Here is a 20,501-nt window from a genome sequence, read left to right on the forward strand (position 1 = left end):
CACGATAATACCGCCGAAAGATCATATGGGTTTGGATGAATGAAGATGATGTGTTTGAAGACACTGATGATACAACTAAAGAATCAGAAGAAGAATTGGAAGCAAGACCAAAAGAATTTATAGTTAATTTTAATAAAGATATTGATTTAAAACTTTTAGATACAGAAAAATATAACACACCACAAGAAGTGTTTGATTTTTTTCACAGCAAATCTAAAAATCCTGATGAAAGAATGACTAAAGAAGAAGTAGAGGGTATCATAGAACATGTATCGGATGAAATAAAAAAATTGGGTAATGAATCTGGTGCAATATCCAGAATGAAAAATCCCACAGATCTTGATTTAAAGCAACAGAAAGCAATTAAAGCTAAGTCGAAAAATTATAACAAATATAGAGACGCAATCATTGATATTCTAAAAACAGGAAAAAAGTATATGGGAAAAGGAATAAGATATCATAACCCATATAAAGTTTCACCAAATGGACATTATGGTAATTTAATTATTAACTTAAATAAACTATATGGTCAAAACAAATTAATTGCTAAGGATAGAATAACTGGAAAGGAAGTAATTAACACTAAAGTAGATAATGATTTGATTGATTTGATTAATAAAAGATATAACAATAAGAAAAAGCATTCAATTCATTCAATAAAAATATTCAAAGAATTAACAGAAAAATCAGGATTACCTATCAATAAAAGATCTATGAAATTTAAGAAAGTAATTAGGGGACAAGGTTATGACGTTTGTCCATGTAATCCAAAAGAATTGGTTAATGACTTGGAGTTAATTTGTGGTTCAATTGATGCTGGAAATAATAATGAAGAACTAAAAAATGAAGGTATTAGAATAATTGATGAACTATTAAAAATGAATTCACTTTTACCAGAACAACATGAAATGTTATATAAAAATTATTTTTCTTGAATATATAAATGGAACAAAAAATAGTATTAAGTTCTGAAACAGTTAAAAATGATAAAAATAAACCGAGTGATTTTACAATCAGATTTAGTCGTTCTTTAATTTTAGATAAAAATAAACTTATGTGTTGGTTTGGATAGTATTAACACTATGACCTACTCTTGGCATAATATTAGTGATGAAATATGACAATAAAAGAATTCGTTACAATAATGGTAAAGAATGGAAAGATATCATATTTACAAACGGTTCTTACAGTTACACAGATATTAATAATTATATTAGGGAAACATTAATAAGTAATGATGATTTTGAATTTAATAAATCAGAAATTGCTCCAATAAGTTTGGAATTTGATTTAAGTAGTTTTAAGATTTTGATTTCATTACAGATAATTTTATGTTGGATTTAAGAATGTCAAATTTTCATACATTGCTCGGATTTGAGAAAAAAGCATGAGAAATACTGAATGGGGAACTACAACACCAAATATAACTAACTCTGTTGATACAATTGACATTCATTGTGATCTTATTGATAATTCACTGTTGATGGTAATTTCAGTGATATTATCTATGCTTTAAGTACTGCAGATTTAACAAGAGCTTATCCATTTACAAAAGAACCACAAAGAGTGGATATTCTGAAATTAATAAATATATTATAAATCAATTAGAAATATATTACAGATGTATTGGTAGAATAATTAATTTTAATGAGGTTGAAACAAGTTTACACTAATTTTAAAAGAAATTAAATAAAACTAAAGTTTTAAAACTTAATTATGAAATTATAAATTTTAGTTTTATATAATGTACAAAAAAGTTTATGACAAAAATAAAGGAATATTTATTTATGTTGATGCTCGCACAGGAAAAGAAATCAATACACGGAACAGGTATCTTTGACACTTTAACGAAATTGTTTTTCAAGCGGAGTTGCATCTTCAATTGGCACAGCTGGAAAAAAAAGCTATTGGAAACAGCAGGAAAAGCAGCACTTGAAAGTGGAACAAAAAAGGTTGGAACAGAAGTTGGAAATTTAGCTGCTGATAAAATTGTTGAAAAAATTAAAAAGAAACCTGCTCCGGCAGTTGGTAATTTAATTGCTAAGGAATTACAAGAAAAGAATAACAGTAAAAATAATGATAAAAATAATAAAAATAATAAGGAGGAGGATATTAATATAAGATTAAATAGATTATTGTCAGGATCTGGAACTTCAGCTCGGCAAAAACGTATTAACAGATTAATTTATAAAAACTAAAGTTTTAACTTTAATAAAAACTAAAATAAAAAATAAAATAATATATAATATATACATGTTTAGAACGAAACAATATTGCGAAAGATATGAATTAACTCCTATTCAATTAGATACAGCTTTAATATCTGTCCTGGGAAATAATGTTAAACAACAAAAAAACGGATATCACTTTACAATTAATGATAGAAGTTCATATTTTGATTGGTTTAATGGTTATTTTGAAGTAAGTTTTAAAATAAATAAGCTTGCTGATGGTAATAATTACGGTGATGGAGATCAAATTGCTTTAATTAATAATGCAGTTTCATTAATTGATCAGTTAGTGGTTAAACAAAATGGAAAAATTGTTTATGATTGTAATAATTTATACAAAGTAATAAATGTAAAAAATTTAGTTGAATTGTCTGAGGATTATGCAAAATCAACTGGAACAAATGAATTTATCTATTTAGATAATACTGATACTGCTGCTACTGCTGATAATTCAGGTTTCAAATTTAGAAAAGAATTAACCGAAGGTGGTAAAGAAGTAAATGCTAAAATTCCATTAAATAATTATTCATTTTTTCAGGGTTTAGAAACTAATATTTTACCTCCAAGTCAAATTCAAATAACACTGCAGCTGACAGATGATGATGAATTAATTTTTAGAGCTAATGCTGCTGATCCTGGTAGAGTTATTGTAACAAAATTAATTCTATGGGTTCCACGTTTGGTTTTTAATGAATTTGGGTTTGATCTAATTACTACTGAAAGATTTAAAAAAGCAAGATGGTCATACCTTAGGGAAATGATGACGCAATCAACTGATACACGACAGACGGACATAACTTTTAGAATAACAGCTGGTGTAATAAAACCACAACATGTATTTGTTTATTTACAACGACCTGAAAAAAGTAATGCACAAAGACAGAATCCACTTTTATTAGATACATTTAAAGTTGATGCAGCAGCTGATAATACTTGTATTTTGAGCTCTTGTCGTCTTGAAGTTGGTAATGGTGTTTTTTATCCAGAAATAGAATACACAAGTATATCAAGAATATATGATGATGTAATTAATTATTATTATAAACAAAATAATAAGACTACCGGAAGCCTTTTAAATAGATTTAATTTTCAAAGTTTGTATGGATTTGTTCATTTTAACTTAGAATATAAAAAGGAAGTAACTACAGAAGATCCTAAGCAGATAACATTAACAGCTAAATTAAATGCTCGGCCGGCAGCACATGTCCGTGTTTATGCAATTGTATTGTATGAGGAAACAGTTGAAATAAATACTATTGGAAATGAACTTGTTATTGTTTAAATGAACTTGTCATTGTTTAAATGAACTTGTCATTGTTTAAATAAAATAAATATAAATTAAATAAAATAAATATAAATTATATATAATGACATCAAATTATATTGAATATAAAATTAACCTTACAGATGGACAAAAGAAAAATTTAGCCCGAGCCTACAACAACAAAATTCCACATACTTTTAGATTAAAACATGAACAATTACATGGAAACTTCCCTTTACTATTAACAAAAACACAAATTAATCAAATTAAAAAAGCTGTTGCAAATAAGAAGGGATTAGAAATTACAATTTCAAAAAGCCAAATGTCCAGTCAAGGTCAAAATGGTGGATTTTTAGGAGCTTTAGCTGGTTTGTTAGGAAAAACAATTCTTCCAATGGCAGCAAAAATAGCTCCAAAAATATTAGCCCCTCTAGGCATTGGAGCCCTTTCTGGACTGGCCAGTACTGGTGTTAGTAAAATACTTGGAAATGGTATGATTTCAGTAGCTAATGATAAGAGAAATATGATATCACCATATCTTACACCTAATCAAAGAAAGCAACTAGTAGGATCTGGAGTGATTAAATTAACACAAAAACAAAAACAAGACGGTGGGTTTTTAGGTATGTTGGCTGCTAGTCTAGGAATACCTTTGATTACATCTTTGTTAAGTGGAAAAGGACTACAGATTGATTCACAACGGAGACCTTACAGACGAATTCCTATAGTAAAAAAAAAATAAAATTTAGTAAAAAAAAAATAAAATTTATAAACAAACCAATATCTAACTTTGAAATTGAACAATGGGTAAAACAATTAAAAATTAAAAACTTTAGGGGTGTGTTTAGTAAAAATAATTTACCAAAATTAAAAGAAAAGGACGAGTGTGGAATTATAAATTTGGATGACTTTGTTGGACCTGGAACACATTGGGTTTGTTATGTAAATAACATGTATTTCGACCCATTTGGACTTCCTCCACCAAAAGAAGTAATTAAGTATATACCAAATGTAAAATACAACAATGTTCAATATCAAGACAAAACAAGTATGCTTTGTGGATATTATTGTTTATTTTTCATTAAAATGTTACAAGATAAAGTACCGTTGTATGATTTATTGTATAAAATACTAAAAATTAATAATGTAAAACAAAATGAACAAACTATTATAAATTATTTTAACTAATAAGGACATTTATTTAACTTATTAAAACTGTGTTTTATTTAACTGGAATAATTAATATAATGGGAATATTCAATAATATAAATGAAAAAGTAAATAAAATAGAAAGACAATTAATAAGAAAACCTCCATTGTTTTTAACATGTTATACCCAAGATACCGATGGTGGATTATTTCAATGGAAAACTGTAAATGCTAGTCCTGGTTTAGTTCAAAATGGTAATAATGTAACAATTAATTTTAATTGCATTTTAATTATTCTTGTTGATGCAATTAAATTAGATAAAGGAGAAGCTAAATTACAAATAAAAAATAAAGAAAATGTAATTCTTCAAAGTTACAATGCAAAAAATAACAGAAAAAATGAATCTATTTCTATTAATTATGCAAATGAATTTAAAATAAATGATGTTATTTATATTAATTCTTTAAATGTTATGAATATTCAGTTAATAATTTATGGGTTCTATAATTTAAGAGTTAATTTAAGTTTTAATTTAAGAGTTAATTTAAGTTTTAATTTAAGAGTTAATTTAAGAGTTAATTTAAGAATAAGCTAATGTATCAATACCATTATCAAGAATATATCTTTTATCATCATAACATGATAAAGATGTTTTATTTATAACATAACTGGAAAGATTGTGTTTATCAGAACGAATAACTTTAAAAGTGTGATTACTTTGGGTTGAATTAAACAAAGTATCTTTATAATTTTTATGAACTATTGTTTTCTTAACAACAAGTTTTTTAATTCCTTACATTTTTTAACATTAACTTCATTTCTAATAAATAAGAATACATTTTACTTCTTAATCCGACAAATTCAACAATTACTACACCGGCAGCTTCATCTTTAAATTTTCCAATTACTTTTTTATTATTATCAAAATAAAATTTTGAATTACTAGCGTAATCACTATTATCAAATAAATCTTTGTCCTTATAAAAATCCTCATAGCATCTTTGGTTTTAATTTCATAACATAATGAATCAGTGTCAGTGAATAGTAATTTACAATTATCCTCGTACTTTTCCTTAATGTAATTATAATGAAAATCATACATTAAATATTTTGATAAATCTAGAATGCACATTCCAACATAACAAGGTCTGTTTAATAACAAACTTTCTTTTATTCTATGAATACCAAACAAATCTTGTTAAACATCGTTGAACTAACAAATGAAGGTTGGCTATGATTTTAATAAAATATTTTCATCATGAGTTAATTTAATATTAACCCTCTTGCGTAAATTCTCCATCGTCTTACCAAATACAGAGTTGTTCATTAACTTAAAAAGTCCTTTTCAAATGAATTTTTTGCTTTAGATCTTTTTTGAGTATTAAAAATCAATATACTATTTTAACCAAGGACTTTCGTCAAAAGTTAATATTTTATGTATTTTTGTTACTTTTAACCCTAATTGTGTATATAGTTCCAAGATTTTTATAATGAACTACATAATTTTGTTTTTTCATTAAAGTTGGAACCAACTTCTTTACATTACTTTTTCCTATTTCAAATTCCTGTTTTAATATTTTACTATAATCAGAAAGCCATTGATCTGGTATAATAATTTTTTCAGGAGCTAAAGGATAATCATTATGTACAGTATGTAATTCTTTTGGATATTCAAGATCACATTCAACTATAAAGTTAGTTTTACCTTTTGCAATTAATTTCTTAAATTGTTTTTCGGATATAAATTTAAAGTTTCCAGAGGGTAAAGGTTGACACATAGCCCAACCGTAAAGGTTATTGGCGTCGAGGTACATAATGTATTTGCTTTCTTCTTTTGAATTATAATCTTTCATATATTTATTGTTTGCTTTACTGTATCTGTTTGAAATATAACTTATTCCTCCTCTCAGTCCCTTTTCATAAAAAGATACATATCAATATCAGTTTATTAAATCTAATTTAATTCCAGTCATTTTAACATTGCATCCCAAGCTAAACCAGGACTACTAAAATAATGACAAGGATCTAATTTGTAGTACTCTAAACATATTTTCTAAAATTTTCAAATACGTCAGCTAAAAGTAATACGTCAGTTTTTAATATAGATCATGATATTCTCCCATTGTTTTTAATTTTAAATTTATTCCAAACATTTTTAGCATGTTCATATTCGTTGTCAGAATGTGTGTTTCATTTAAAATTGAATAAAACTCTTCTTTAGAAGGTAATTTTGTTTCTTTGAATTTTTTAAATGAATCCATGTAATCATATGGATAAACACCTTTTGTTTTTAATAATTCTATATTTTTATCAAATTCTTGAGATAAATATTTAAATTCTGGAATATTTTTACTAAGTTATCCAATGATGAGACATAAATTGGAATGAATCAATAAAGACCAAGTCAGAAATCAAAATGCCATATATCTTCCATATTGTTAGGAATAACATTAATTTCTTTTTTAAATTTTCCTATTTGTTGCATAATAAAATGACGTCATAACCTCTTAAATTATGAAAATAACAGGAATTTTATGTGGTTAGTTTAAAATTAATATTACATTCTGAGTGAGCACTTCCTCTAAATTTTCCTGTTATATGACAGTGATCACGTACTTTGATTGAATCTTCTATATATTCTTTTCACAAATTATGACAAAACTTTTGTTTTTTTAAATTCGGTTGAATCATTTTTAGACATTCTTAGTTCTTTGTTAAAGTGCTCTTTAAATATTTCTTTACAATATTCCTCTTCCTCAACTTATAAACTGCATTAGGACCTCTATAAATCTGGTTGGTTTAGTATATTTATCGTCATAACAACAAACAACTTTATAGCCGTAACCACAATCTATATGATTTTGATATGGTTCAGTAAATGAAGATTTAGTTGATGGTAAAGCAGTTAAAACTTTTTAGTTATTGATTCAAATCAGCATAAATTACAAAAGGTACTGCTAAACCTTTATGGTAATTTTTAAATTGTACTTTACTTCCCTCTTTTGGCATTTTTACACCTTGGGTACCATTAATAGCTAAACAATTTGGAATATGTTCATTTAATATTCTTTCTTGAGTAAAATGTTGTAAGCAACTTTACAAAAATATTTTCTATGTTGGTCTTTGGTTTTGTTAGTCATTAATCTATTAAAGTCTTTTATCCAAACATAATGTTGGACTACAGTTCTTGAGGGTTTACAGTCATCATCAGTTATTTTATCATTTATTTTATCATTAGTAATTAGCAACATGTCACAGTGTTCTTCATATTGATATTTTGATATGTACAATGGATAAATACTATTTTCTTCATATCCAAATATATTAAATGATATTTCATTTAAAACTTCTATTTTAGGTATTTGATTTAATGTAACAGGAAATTTAATTCCAGTATAATCAAGATCGTTTATATGTTTTTTATATTTTGAAACTCTTTCAGAATTTTTTGTTACAGGAAATTTATAAGCTAAATGACACCATCTAAAACATTCGTTATCATCATTCTTTATATTTATTAATCCTTTCATTGAATTTTGTAATGGTTTTGGTAATTCTAAATAACTTGAAGCAGCCAATGGAGTATACTTATATCTATTTATATAATGAGCATCAACTGACTCTATTCTCCAGCCACTTCCTTCAGAAATCCAATTACCAATTCTATTTATTATTTCATCAAAAGCTTGATGTAAAGTTTTTTTTATTTCGTTTGTGTTAATAATTTCTAAAGCCTTTGATGAAAATAAGCTGATTTATATATTGTATCAGTTTTTATCCATTTTTGCAAAAGTTATTTTTAAAACAACGTTTTATTTTTATACCTTTAAAGTTTTAAGTTCAGATTTAAGTATTCATAAGAGTCGTTTATAGTTAAATATAATGATTCTTTGGATCTTGTCTATAATGTAATTTTAATTTCAAATTTCTTATAATATTGTTTTGAAGATCTCTCGATTTCCATCTATATATTATATTTAGAAAATAAAATTCGTTAAGCAAAAAAGGATTAAAAAAATCATTAAAAAAATAATAAAATAAATAAAGTTTTAAATTAATCTTTAAGAAGAAATAAAATATTTAAATTTATATCTTTTCCATTAACTTTTGATATTCCACATTTTACTCGGTTTTCTCCTTTGCAGCACATTGTTATTAACCCAGAATTAATGCCAAGGTCTTTAGACGCTGCATAATTGCTTTTATATGTTTTTTTCTTCATTAGTATCACAGTCGGTTACAATAACTTTTTTAGGATTGTTTTCGAATATTATTTGGTCTGGGACAATCACATAACTTTTTAAAACTAGAGGTTTTGTACTCGAGGGTACAGCATTTTCTTCTTTCAGTTAATAGACAACCACAGTTCCATTCAAATAAAGTTCTTTTACGAAGATAAGGATCTATAACATTTTGTAATTTATCAATGACATGATTTTTATATTCATCGCTAACTATTTGATCAAGTTTTGATTTAAGAACATTTCTTCTTTTAAGAACTTTCTTATATGAATTTTTGTCTGGATTCATTATTTCTCCTAAAGTGCTAGATAATTTTGGGCATAATCATCTATCTACCTTTCTATTAACCATCTATATAATATACTTATAGAAAAAAAATCTCTAAAAACACACGTAAAATTTAATACAGCTCTTCTTCTTTTTTACTTTTATATCCGTTAAGTTTTAAATTCCTTCATATACGTTTCAAAAGGCATTGAATATTTTTTTTCTTTCTGCATTTCTAATAGTATTGTAAAAATATCCTGAATAACTTGTTTCTCTTCTTCTTTATTTACTTTTCCAATCCGTGCTTTTGTTATAAGTTGTTTTATTTGTGATGATGTGCTTTTAAAATAAATTTCTTGTCGTCAAGTTTTAGTCTGTTAGTAAAATATGGTAATTACTGATGGAACAGCGCCAGCAACTGCTACAAATATAGGAATAGCTGGAACAAGTGCTAATGCAGCTGAACAACCAAAGACACCTGCTGTAATATATAATCCGGTACTTACTCTCCCACAAAATTTATAACTTTTTCTGTAAGCAGCAGCTAGTTTAGTTAAGTGAATAATAATTGATCTATTGTTTCTATTCCATTATTAGAAATTAAATTTTTATGGACCATTTATATAATATATTTTTTAAATTAAATTTCTTTCAATTCACTAAATGGTACCCAACTATTAAATTTTTCATTGTAACCTTTCCATTTTACTAAAGCTTGTTTTTTTCTTATAGTCTCGTCTAATAACTTTTTCTATTCTAAAAACCTCTTGTGTAGTAGGTAAAAGTTCTTGTTCATAAATGAACCTTGAATTATTTCATCATTTAAATCTTTAATAGAGTATGTTCTGGATTTGTATTATTAATTTTATAAATTATAAATATTTCCTCTGTCCAGTTTGGTGTATATCCTTTTTCAAAATGTCTTTTAAGTTTGCTTAAACGAACTCGATCACCAATTTTAAATATTGTTTATTCTTTGGTATCTTTAAATCACCATATAAATTAAAGTAAACAGTACCTTATTTAAGTTTTTTACTAGCTTCGGTTGGTGTCATTTTTATACTAGAAGTTTTGTTTTGTTATATTTATCAACCATATCCTGCAAATTATCTAAATAAGTATAAGTATTATTTGCTGTAAAATATTTCCACATTATTCTTTTAAACTTCTATTAAATCTTTCTATTACTACAGCCTTTCCTTCATTAAATGTATGATACATATTAATCTTATTTTTATCAAAAATGATTCAAACTTTTTATTATAAAATCTTTTCCTTCATCTACCCATAAATTCGTAGGTGTTCTACCTTCTAATATTATTTTTTCAAATGCTTCAGTAACAATTCACCAGTTTTATTCTTTAATGGAATAACCCAAGCATATTTACTAAAATATATCAATAACGGTTAACAAGTACTTTACTCCTTTATTATATTTGAAAAAGCTTGCATGTCAACTAAATCAGCTGACCAAGTATCATCAATATCATTAACATCACTCTTCGTTTCCTAAATTTCTTTTAATTGGTTTGTGTAATTCTTCTGCTAATTCATCGCTCCATGTGATTCCGGGGGTAACTCTACCCCTTTTCCCGTTTTTTGATTTTTGTCCGAGTCCAAGTGTGTATTTCGTTTTGATAGCTGTTTTTATACAACTAAATGTTTTGCAATCTTTTCTCCAAATGTTTTTGATTTAGTTTTATTTAAATTGGAAAGCATTTGCTTATCACATGTACCCTTTTTTTACACCACTGTCATAGCAAAAATCATGGTCCATACATACTGCATCCAGTTCATTGACAGGGGGTCCATTATCTAGGGATTTCCTGGCCCACAATAATTATATCCTGGAAGTGTTAAACCTTTCTTAGTAATAAAGGTAACATTGCTTGTGAATATCTAAATTACCCCCTGTACTTTAACAAACTTTGATTTTTTTTCCACAAGATGAACAAGTAGCCTTTAATCATTTTTCTCCCGTTTTTGTTATAACATAATGAGGATTTATATTATCAGTAAATCTTCTTTCTTTCAAACATATATTTTTATTCTGTAAACTCATCTATATCAATGTATTTAAAACTTTTTAGTTGGTTTTTACTGGGTTTGAAACCTGTGGATTTTAAATTGTCCGGCATTGGTCAGTCTGGACCAAAGACTAAATCTTTTTTTTTGGTTAAACCAAAGGTTTTCATTCGGTTTAACTAAAGATTTAAAAAATTTTTAGGGTATCAAGGGTACTAAGTTAGTATTTTAATTTTAGGGCAAGGTTAAAGTCCACTTATAGAATAGGGACAAGGGGTCGGGGGGTCAGAATTGAGTTCGCTTCGGTAATTCTAATACTACTGACATGTAATGTTGTTGTTACTTTATGTTTATCGCTTTAAAGTCCGACATGTTGTTTCGGCTAATTGTGGTGAATTAGGTCAATATTCTATTATTTTGAAATGATACATAAAAGATATCCTACCTGAATGTGATAGAACCTGTCCATTATGTTCAAAAGCTATAGAATCTGAGCTGTATATGCAACTAGAATGTCCTACATATTTAGACGATAGGAGGCTGTTTGTTTAAAAAAACTGACATTATTAACAGGAGTTTCAAAGGACTTAGTGATAAATTCAAGTTTATGTTATAATAAGAAGCTCGCCCTACCAGCACTCTCAGTGCTTTGATTTTGAATATTTGATATCATATTATTAAGGTGTATATTGTCAAGACGAAGTGGATGAATGTAGCGGTAATCCCTGTCAGAATGGTGGCACGTGTACTGATCGTGTAGCAGACTACGAATGCACGTGCCTATCGGGATTTACAGGTACGAATTCTTAAACCGATTTTTTTTCTTATATAAGTTTGTAACGTTTATCTGGTTTCTGCAAAGTGCAAAAATGAAGAAAGGCGTTCTAAGGTTCTATTAATGCGCTATATGCGAAAAAATAATGAAGAGAAGAAATGCGAAGACCAGAAGTAGTATTTTTATAACAAACATGGCATATAGTACATGTTAAGAGAGGGAACATGAAATGAATATTGTTAGTGTGCCATTAAAATAAATAATACTTGTATGGTTAATAATTCAGGAAAGAAATGTGAAACGAACATAGACGACTGTTTGGGAAAACCATGTGACAACGGCGGCACGTGTATTGATGAGATAGAAGGTTTCACATGTAGTTGTGCTAATGGATTTGAAGGTAAGAAACATTAGATGTCGCTAACAGTATGGTCAACATGTAACATAAGTATAAATAGTATAAATGTGTCTTCATAAATATTTCTAGACCGTCGAAAATCCAGTATGAGTTTTAAGTCACTATTTATGGTATACATATATATTACAATATTATAGACATGCATTTAGATACATAATTATGTCTGAAAAATAATAAATATTAAGCAGTGGACGAATTTCGAGATCAGTTTTATGTTCAGGAAAACTGAATATCTACCAATCCGATCTTTTTGACAAATTCGGAAAAAAATTAAATTAAATTAAACTTTTACTTCCATTTTATATCTGCTATTGTTTATTAATATAAAGTCGTATGTAAATATAGATTTTTTACAATGACAACCATGGTACTCAGCGGGAAAATACATAGCCTGTTTAATCGTATAATTCTTACCCAAAACGCACATTTTGGCAATCTCGGGGAGGGGGAGGGGGGGGGGGGGCTTACGGGTTGTTTTATCCCCCAAAACAGATTAACCATTTCATAAACATTATTTTGGTATAATTATGTACAAAATTCACTTATTTTTGAGATGGAACCATGACGTGTTACAGAAATTATCCTGATTAATTGTTTTGATACAGTATTTGATACCACTTCCAACCTAAGAAATGGACAAAGAGTTTCTCGTATTCCTGTGGATTTAGATTTGACTTTTCAGCACAAAAAACTTGTAGAATTTAAAACATTTGAATTACCATGATGCAATAAAGAGATATCTTTTGTAGTAAAAATACACAGAAATATGACAATTAATAGCATAATGAATAATTTATAACACTTTTGCTTACCCTACTAGAAAAAAAGATTTTTTGGAAAATTCAGTAAAATTCCAGTATTTTCATCCATTAGCGTCCAAATCACTTTAAATTTCCAGTTTGTCAGTTTTGTCCCATACCTGTCTAGAAAATAACAACCATGGTATCATTTGACAACTTTAGGGCAAACGACGAAAATATGAGAAACCGTGAGAATACGAGAAACAAGGATACTTCAAACATACTGAACGGTTGATCATGAGTCGCACCATCAGAAAACCAACGTAGTGCATTTGCGACCAGCATGTATCTAGACCAGTCAGGATCCATGCTGTTCGCTTTCAAAGCCTATTGCAATTAAAGAAACAGTTAGCGAACAGTATGTATCCTGACCAGATTGCGCGTGGTATACCTGATGACCCAGTTATCAAAGTTTCTTATAGCAGAGACGCTTGAAAAATTGTCAGATGTTCAATATGCATAGTACCAATTTGATGAACTGTGCGTTTTAGGTAGAACCCCGCGATCGAAATGGGCCAGCATTTTCCTATTTGGTACCCTAGTTCCCATTGTATTGGGCATGCTATCAGCGAATCAATTGTAATATTTACAGGTCCCTTTTGCGAGGTGAATATTGATGAGTGTAAGTCTGCCCCTTGCATGAATGGTGGAACATGCAAGGATAAGGTAGCAGGATACGACTGTAAATGTCCGAAAGGAATAAAGGGAGAGCAGTGTGAGATAGACGAGGACGACTGTGCCAGTGGACCATGTCAGAATGACGCGAAATGTAAGGACTCTAGCGGAACTTTCAAGTAAGTCCAGTGCCTATATATGTAAAGCTTCTCAGTTAAATCATAACTTTCAAAGGAATTTTTCTCATTAATTTCTATGGTTACAATACATTATTTATCAACATATTACTCGATAGATTTAGATTCAGTCTTAAAGTTCAATGAAAATCCATTAGAATGGTTTTTAATTGAGTTAGGAAATTAATTTTAGTATAAGAACATCTTAGATACGCACCCGCCTTATTTCAACGTCATATTGCTGTAATCAGATTAAATCAAACTTGACCATCTTATATCAAGTACATGTCTTAAATAAAATATAATGAAGTAGTTCATGTGCTCAATCAAATTTCTCTACATCTACGATAAACTCAGGATGGACTCGATTTCAAATCAGCTGTTAAAATCTTTCAAACTTATCAATGGAAGGATGAGCGTACTGTTTTGATACCGTGTCCATGATATTGCCTTCAAAAATATATAATTTAACAACAGTATTTTACTGTAAATGAGTATTCATTACATTTTTATGTAGATGTGAATGCGAAAAAGGTTTTGAAGGAGATATGTGTGATATAAACATAGACGATTGTGCGAGCAACCCGTGCGCAGCTGGTGCTAAATGTGAAGATCTGATTGGTAGTTATAAATGTCACTGCCCCAGTGGCACCACTGGGCCTGATTGTACCTCAGGTCAGTAAATTCATTAATTTTTCATATATTTTTATATACAGTATTAATTAGAAGACAGCCAAACTTCCATTATGTGTCATTATCATCAAGTTGAATTAGCTGCAACACCATAATTTGTATAGGTCCGCCCCTTCAGGCAAATAATTTATGCAGTTAATTATGTCGCTTCAAACTGTTGCAGATAAAATAATCTACTGAGAGTTTTGAATTCTGTATATTGAGACATATTATTTAAAGATATAATTTAATATATCTGAGGCATTGCTTAATTCATTTCTGCCATCATTTTTAGCTCACATGAGCCAAAGGCTCAAGGTGAGCTTTTGTGACCACTCGATGTCCCTCGTCCTTCGTGCATCGTGCGTCGTGTGTCAACAATTTCTAAAAAAATCTTCTTCAAAACCACTGAGCAGATTTACACCAAACTTCACAGGAATGATCCTTGGGTGGTCCCCTTTTCAAAAACGCCCAAAGAATTGAAATCCATGCGGAAATCTTGTTGCCATAGCAACCGAAAGGAAAAGCTTTGAAAATCTTCTTGACCACAGGTCCTAGGGTTTTTGTGTTTTGTTTCTAGCATCATCTATTTGTCCTCTACCAAAATTGTTCAAATTATCTCCCTAGGGTCAAATATGGCCCGCCCTGGGGGTCACATGGTTTATATAGACTTAGAAAGGGAAAAACTTTAAGAATCTTCTTGTCATAAACCACAGGGTCTAGGGCTTTGATATTTAGTATGTAGCATCATCTAGAGGTCCTGTACCAAGATCGTTCAAATTATGCCCCTAGGATCAAATATGGCCCTACCCTGGCAGTCTCATGGTTTACATAAACTTATAGGGAATACTTGCAAACTCTTCTTGTCCAAAACCACAGGACCTAGGGTGGTTTGATATTTGGTGTATAACATCATCTAGAGGTCCTCTACTAAGATTGTTCAAATTATCCGCCTAGGGTCAAATATGGCCCCCTCCCTGGGGGTCACATGGTTTATATAGACTTACATAGGGAAAGACTTTGAAAATCTTCTTGTCTTAAACCACAGGGCCCAGGGCTTGATATTTGGTATGTAGTGGTTTCCAATCAAGATTGTTCAAATTATCCCCCTTAGGTCAAATATGGCCCGCCCTGGGGGTCACATGGTTTAGATAGACTTACATAGGGAAGGGAAAACTTTGAAAATCGTCATGTTTGAAACCACAATACCTAGGCCTTTGATATTTGGTATGTTGCATTCACTTGTTGTCTTCTACCAAGACTGTTCAAATTATTACCCTGGGGTGAAAAGAGGCCCTGCCCCGGGCGTCCCTAGTTTTACATAGACTTGTGCAGGAAAAAAACTTTAAAAACCTTCTTGCTTCAAACTGCAAAGCCTAGGCTTTTGATATTTGGTAAGTTGCATTGCCTAGTGGTCTACTACCAAAATTGTTCAAGCTATGGCCCTGGGGTGAAAAGAGGCCCTGCCCTGGGTGTTTTAAGTTTTACATAGACTTTTATAGGAAAAAACTTTAAAAATCTTCTTGTCTTAAAGTTTAAGGCCTAGGCCTTTGATATTTTATATGTATCATTGCCTAGTGATTTCTAACAAGATTGTTCGAATTATGCACCTGTGTTGAAAAGAGGCCCCGCCTCGGGGTCACTGGTTATATGAGTTATATAGGAAGAATACTTCAAAAATTATCAGGTCATATTCCCTAAACTGTTTGATTATAATTACCTGATGACCCCAAGTGATAAGAGGTCACGCGACTGCGACCTTGACCTATAGACCTACTTTTTTTTTTAAAGATACAGCCTTGAAATTTGAATGACATGTTTTGCACACCAATCTTAAAACCGCCTTTCAGTGACCATGAATGTGACCTACTGACCAACTTTCTTGTTTTTTAAGATACAGCCTTGAAATATGGATGACATGTACAGTTTTGCACTCAGGTCTTAAAACTGATTTTTAGTGACCATGAATTTGACCTACGGACCTACTTTCTTGTTGTTGTTTTTTTAAAGATAGAGCCTTGAAATTTCGATGACATTCACAAGTGAGCACACCAATCTTAAAACTGACTTTCAGTGACCATGAATGTGACCTACTGACCAACTTTCTTGTTTTTTAAGATACAGCCTTGAAATTTGGATGACATGTACAGTTTTGCACACAGGTCTTAAAACTGATTTTCAGTCACCATGAATGTGACCTACGGACCTACTTTCTTGTTGTTGTTTTTTTAAAGATACAGCTTTAAATTTCGATGACATTTACAGTTGAGCACACGGATCTTAAAACTGACTTTCGGTGACCATGAATGTGACCTACTGACCTACTTTCTTGTTTTTTTTAAGATACAGCCTTGAAAATTGGATGGCATGTACAGTTTTGCACACAGGCCTTAAAACCGATTTTCAGTCACCATGAATGTGACCTACGGACCTACTTTCTTGTTGTTTTTTTAAGATACAGCCTTGAAATTTGGATGACATGTACAGTTTTGCACACCTCTCATAAAACTGACTTTCGGTGATCATGAATGTGACTTACTGACCTACTTTCTTGTTTTTTTTTTTAAATACAGCCTTGAAATTTGGATGAATGTACAGATTTGCACACCGATCTTTAAAAGTGACTTTCAGTGACATGAATGTGACCTACTGTCCTACTTTCTTAATATTTTAGCATCAGTTTGACATTTGAAACATGTAGCTTATATAACCCAGGTGCGCGATCCAGGGTCATCATGACCCTCTTGTTTACTTTACATGTCGTGGTAAAAAGAAAAACTGTAATATTTGAAAAAGTTGTAATTCTTCTCCAGTTCTAGAGAAGCTTTAAGTGTTTAGTGTATATTTTGTTTTACAGAAATTGACATCTACTTCCAACTTGATTTTCCGTCCACGGCCAGTACCACAGATTATGCACGTGTCGATATGGACAAGGACTTGACGTCTGTTACCGTTTGTTTCTGGATGAAAACGGATGATAGAGAAAACCAGGGGACACCATTCTCCTACGCTAATGCCGATGGTGACAACATATTTACGCTAACCGACTATGACGGGTAATATTATGAACAACATTTATGAACTGTTATCTTTATACGGTTGCCATAGAGACCAAAAAACAAAGGCAACCAGTGCTCATATCCACGACGTCTTACGTCTGAAACTTTGACTTTTCTTTTGTGCTCTATCATCGGTAAAATTTACAAATGCAATGAAGGCTGTGCTGTTCCGATAGGGCCATCGTAATGTCTTACTGTCAACCTTTGCAGACGTAAGGGCGATATAAAGGCATCACGATACTATATCACAACAACACGTTGCGACATTAATATTGCGTTATCGCACTATATTGTAGTACTGCCGCATCATGTTGTGCGGTCGCATCATGTTGGTGCGGTGTCGCGGTCGACAGTACGACATTAATACGATGCAATAGCTTAGTATTGTCGTGGTGTCGTCGTCGACAGTATGACGTTATGACATCAGTACTGCGTTAACGCTGTCTGATTGGACATATGTAATAACAATAACATAGTAGATCTATGTTATATATTTCCATCTCTGTTATCGCTGCTGATTATTCCTCTTCATTATGTATGTATGTATGTATGTATGAATGACACATTTCAGGTTTGTGTTTTACGTGAATGGAGACAAGGTAACTACTACAGTTAGTGCGAATGACGGGATCTGGCACCATGTTTGTGTTCTCTGGTCATCAAACCGAGGCTCCTGGAAAATCTACATGGACGGAATACCCATGGATAGTGGTAGGAAGTTAGCTAATGGGCAAACCATTAAAGGTACATGACTTAACTATAAACCCTATCAAATTTATTTCAAAATGACTAATTATGGTTTATAATTATAAAAAGTCCACTTTGGAATTTACGAAATTTTGACTCGGCATTGATTAACTTACAGATATTTTTTGTCAGAGGTAACGTTTTCTTTTGACCCAGATGGGCAATATATTCATATATCATACATTTATATATTATATATTTATGCAGTTATATAGAATTGCCTTAACATTTATTTTAGGATAGAATAAAATTATTTCCATACGACTGGTAGTTATTGAAGTTTACTAGTAGTTGTATTGGGTAATAAAAGAAAAAGTATTTTTGTAGGTGGAGGTCAGTTTGTGGTTGGTCAAGAGCAAGACTCACTGGGTGGCGGGTTTTCCAGTCCGGAATCATTCATTGGTCAGATTTCTCAGCTAAACATGTGGGGGAGAGCTCTCTCACTTGGAGACATTGAATCACTGCGGCTAAATTGTACCAAACAAATGGGCGATGTTATATCCTGGGCAGATGTATCTGGAAAGATGCAAGGTGCTGTCACAGATTCACCTGTAGAGTTTTGCAAAGGTAAAAGATATAAGCGACGCTGGCGAAATTGCATCCCGATGCCTTGCGGATAACAAAGACATTGACATTTTTGAAAGCATTTCACCTTGCATATGATTACTTATCGAGTTTCAGTGATTAAACGATGCTTTGATTGGCAATGACATTTCTTGCTCGTCGCTTGTTTAAATATCATGCACGCGCTTATAAACTGAAACAATTATCAATATATCTAGCCTTGAATAATTATACTGTAATATCTGATCGTTGTCTGCTTCAAATAATAATTGATCCGCACCATGAGAAAACCAACATACTGCATTTGGGACCAGCATGGATCCAGACCAGCCTGCGCATCCACGCAGTCTTGTCAGGATCTATACTTTCAAATCCTAAAGCAATTAGAGAAACTGTTATCGAACACTATCCGCACAGTCTGGTCAGGATGCATGCTGATCGCAAATGCACTATATTGGTTTTCTCACGGTGCGGTTCAATTAATGTATTTATATTTTCTAGCCACATGTTGAATAATTTTTACTTTTTACGCACTTATTCTAAACTGTGTTAAAGTTAAATGGGACCTCAAACGTCAATAGTTTTCCAAATTGACGTTCAAGTTAACATGTGGTGTTAAACTTCATTTGTGACGTCATATTCATGCGTTTCAAAGCGTTAAACGTTCTTTAACAAAGATATTTACAGTTTTACTCAGGGTAATAACACATGGAGATTTCAATATTTATTCCATATTTCATTTTATTGTGCTTTGCATTGCTTCATTGCCATACAAATTGCTTTTATTATGTTATACATGCTGACTTTTATACATTAAATTTATATACAATATCGGATCAATCAATAAAATGCTTTAAACTAGTCAATTGTTTTGTTTGCTTTACAGTTATGTATTGTCATAGTTTGTAATTACATGTGCACGTGCTATGCATGTATTGCTAGTATCAGCCATCCGCTAAATATCAGCAAAATATCCGAAATAAATCAGCAAGATATCAGCTAAATTTCAGCCAGCTTTCAGCTTAATAACACCATACTAGTATTAGAAGCAACTAATAGAAAATACAGCGGTCAATATAACAGTATTGGTATAACCCATAGTTTGATTCCCTGGAGGGCAGATTTTGCAGGTATGTACATTATTTTATGCATTTTGATTACAACGGTATTGATCTACTTTTTAGCGATTACGAGAATACTAGTACTGAACATTTATTTTTGATAGCACATTTCAAAATATATTCCATATGCTTCCATGTTGATTGAGGAATTCTCAGAATACAATTTTCTCTGTCACGTTATAAATTACCTTGTTTGCTTAAGCTGGTGTTTGGCGTTTTGTAAAATTTTGTTTGCGAAAATATTCAAGGATTTTTATCTTTCTTATCATATTTAGAAATTATGTCAACCTATACATTTTTGAAATGTCTTTTAAATCTCTAAACAAATAAAACATATATGATCAGTATGACTGGTCAATAAGTGAGTAAAATGTC

General features: G+C 30.6%; 1 protein-coding gene across 1 annotated transcript in view; it reads left to right on the forward strand.

The window, feature by feature from the left end:
* Positions 1-20,501, forward strand: part of LOC123523741 (sushi, von Willebrand factor type A, EGF and pentraxin domain-containing protein 1-like) — an 84,666-nt gene that overhangs the window by 48,297 nt on the left and 15,868 nt on the right. The window contains exons 21-27 of the mRNA XM_053539876.1: positions 11,862-11,975; positions 12,241-12,354; positions 13,765-13,966; positions 14,481-14,638; positions 17,493-17,691; positions 18,266-18,438; positions 18,769-19,008. Coding sequence (XP_053395851.1) covers positions 11,862-11,975; positions 12,241-12,354; positions 13,765-13,966; positions 14,481-14,638; positions 17,493-17,691; positions 18,266-18,438; positions 18,769-19,008 — 1,200 coding nt within the window. The remainder of the gene's footprint in view (positions 1-11,861; positions 11,976-12,240; positions 12,355-13,764; positions 13,967-14,480; positions 14,639-17,492; positions 17,692-18,265; positions 18,439-18,768; positions 19,009-20,501) is intronic.

This window comes from Mercenaria mercenaria, chromosome 3 (assembly GCF_021730395.1).
Source record: "Mercenaria mercenaria strain notata chromosome 3, MADL_Memer_1, whole genome shotgun sequence".
In the NCBI taxonomy this organism is placed as follows: Eukaryota; Metazoa; Mollusca; class Bivalvia; order Venerida; family Veneridae; genus Mercenaria; species Mercenaria mercenaria.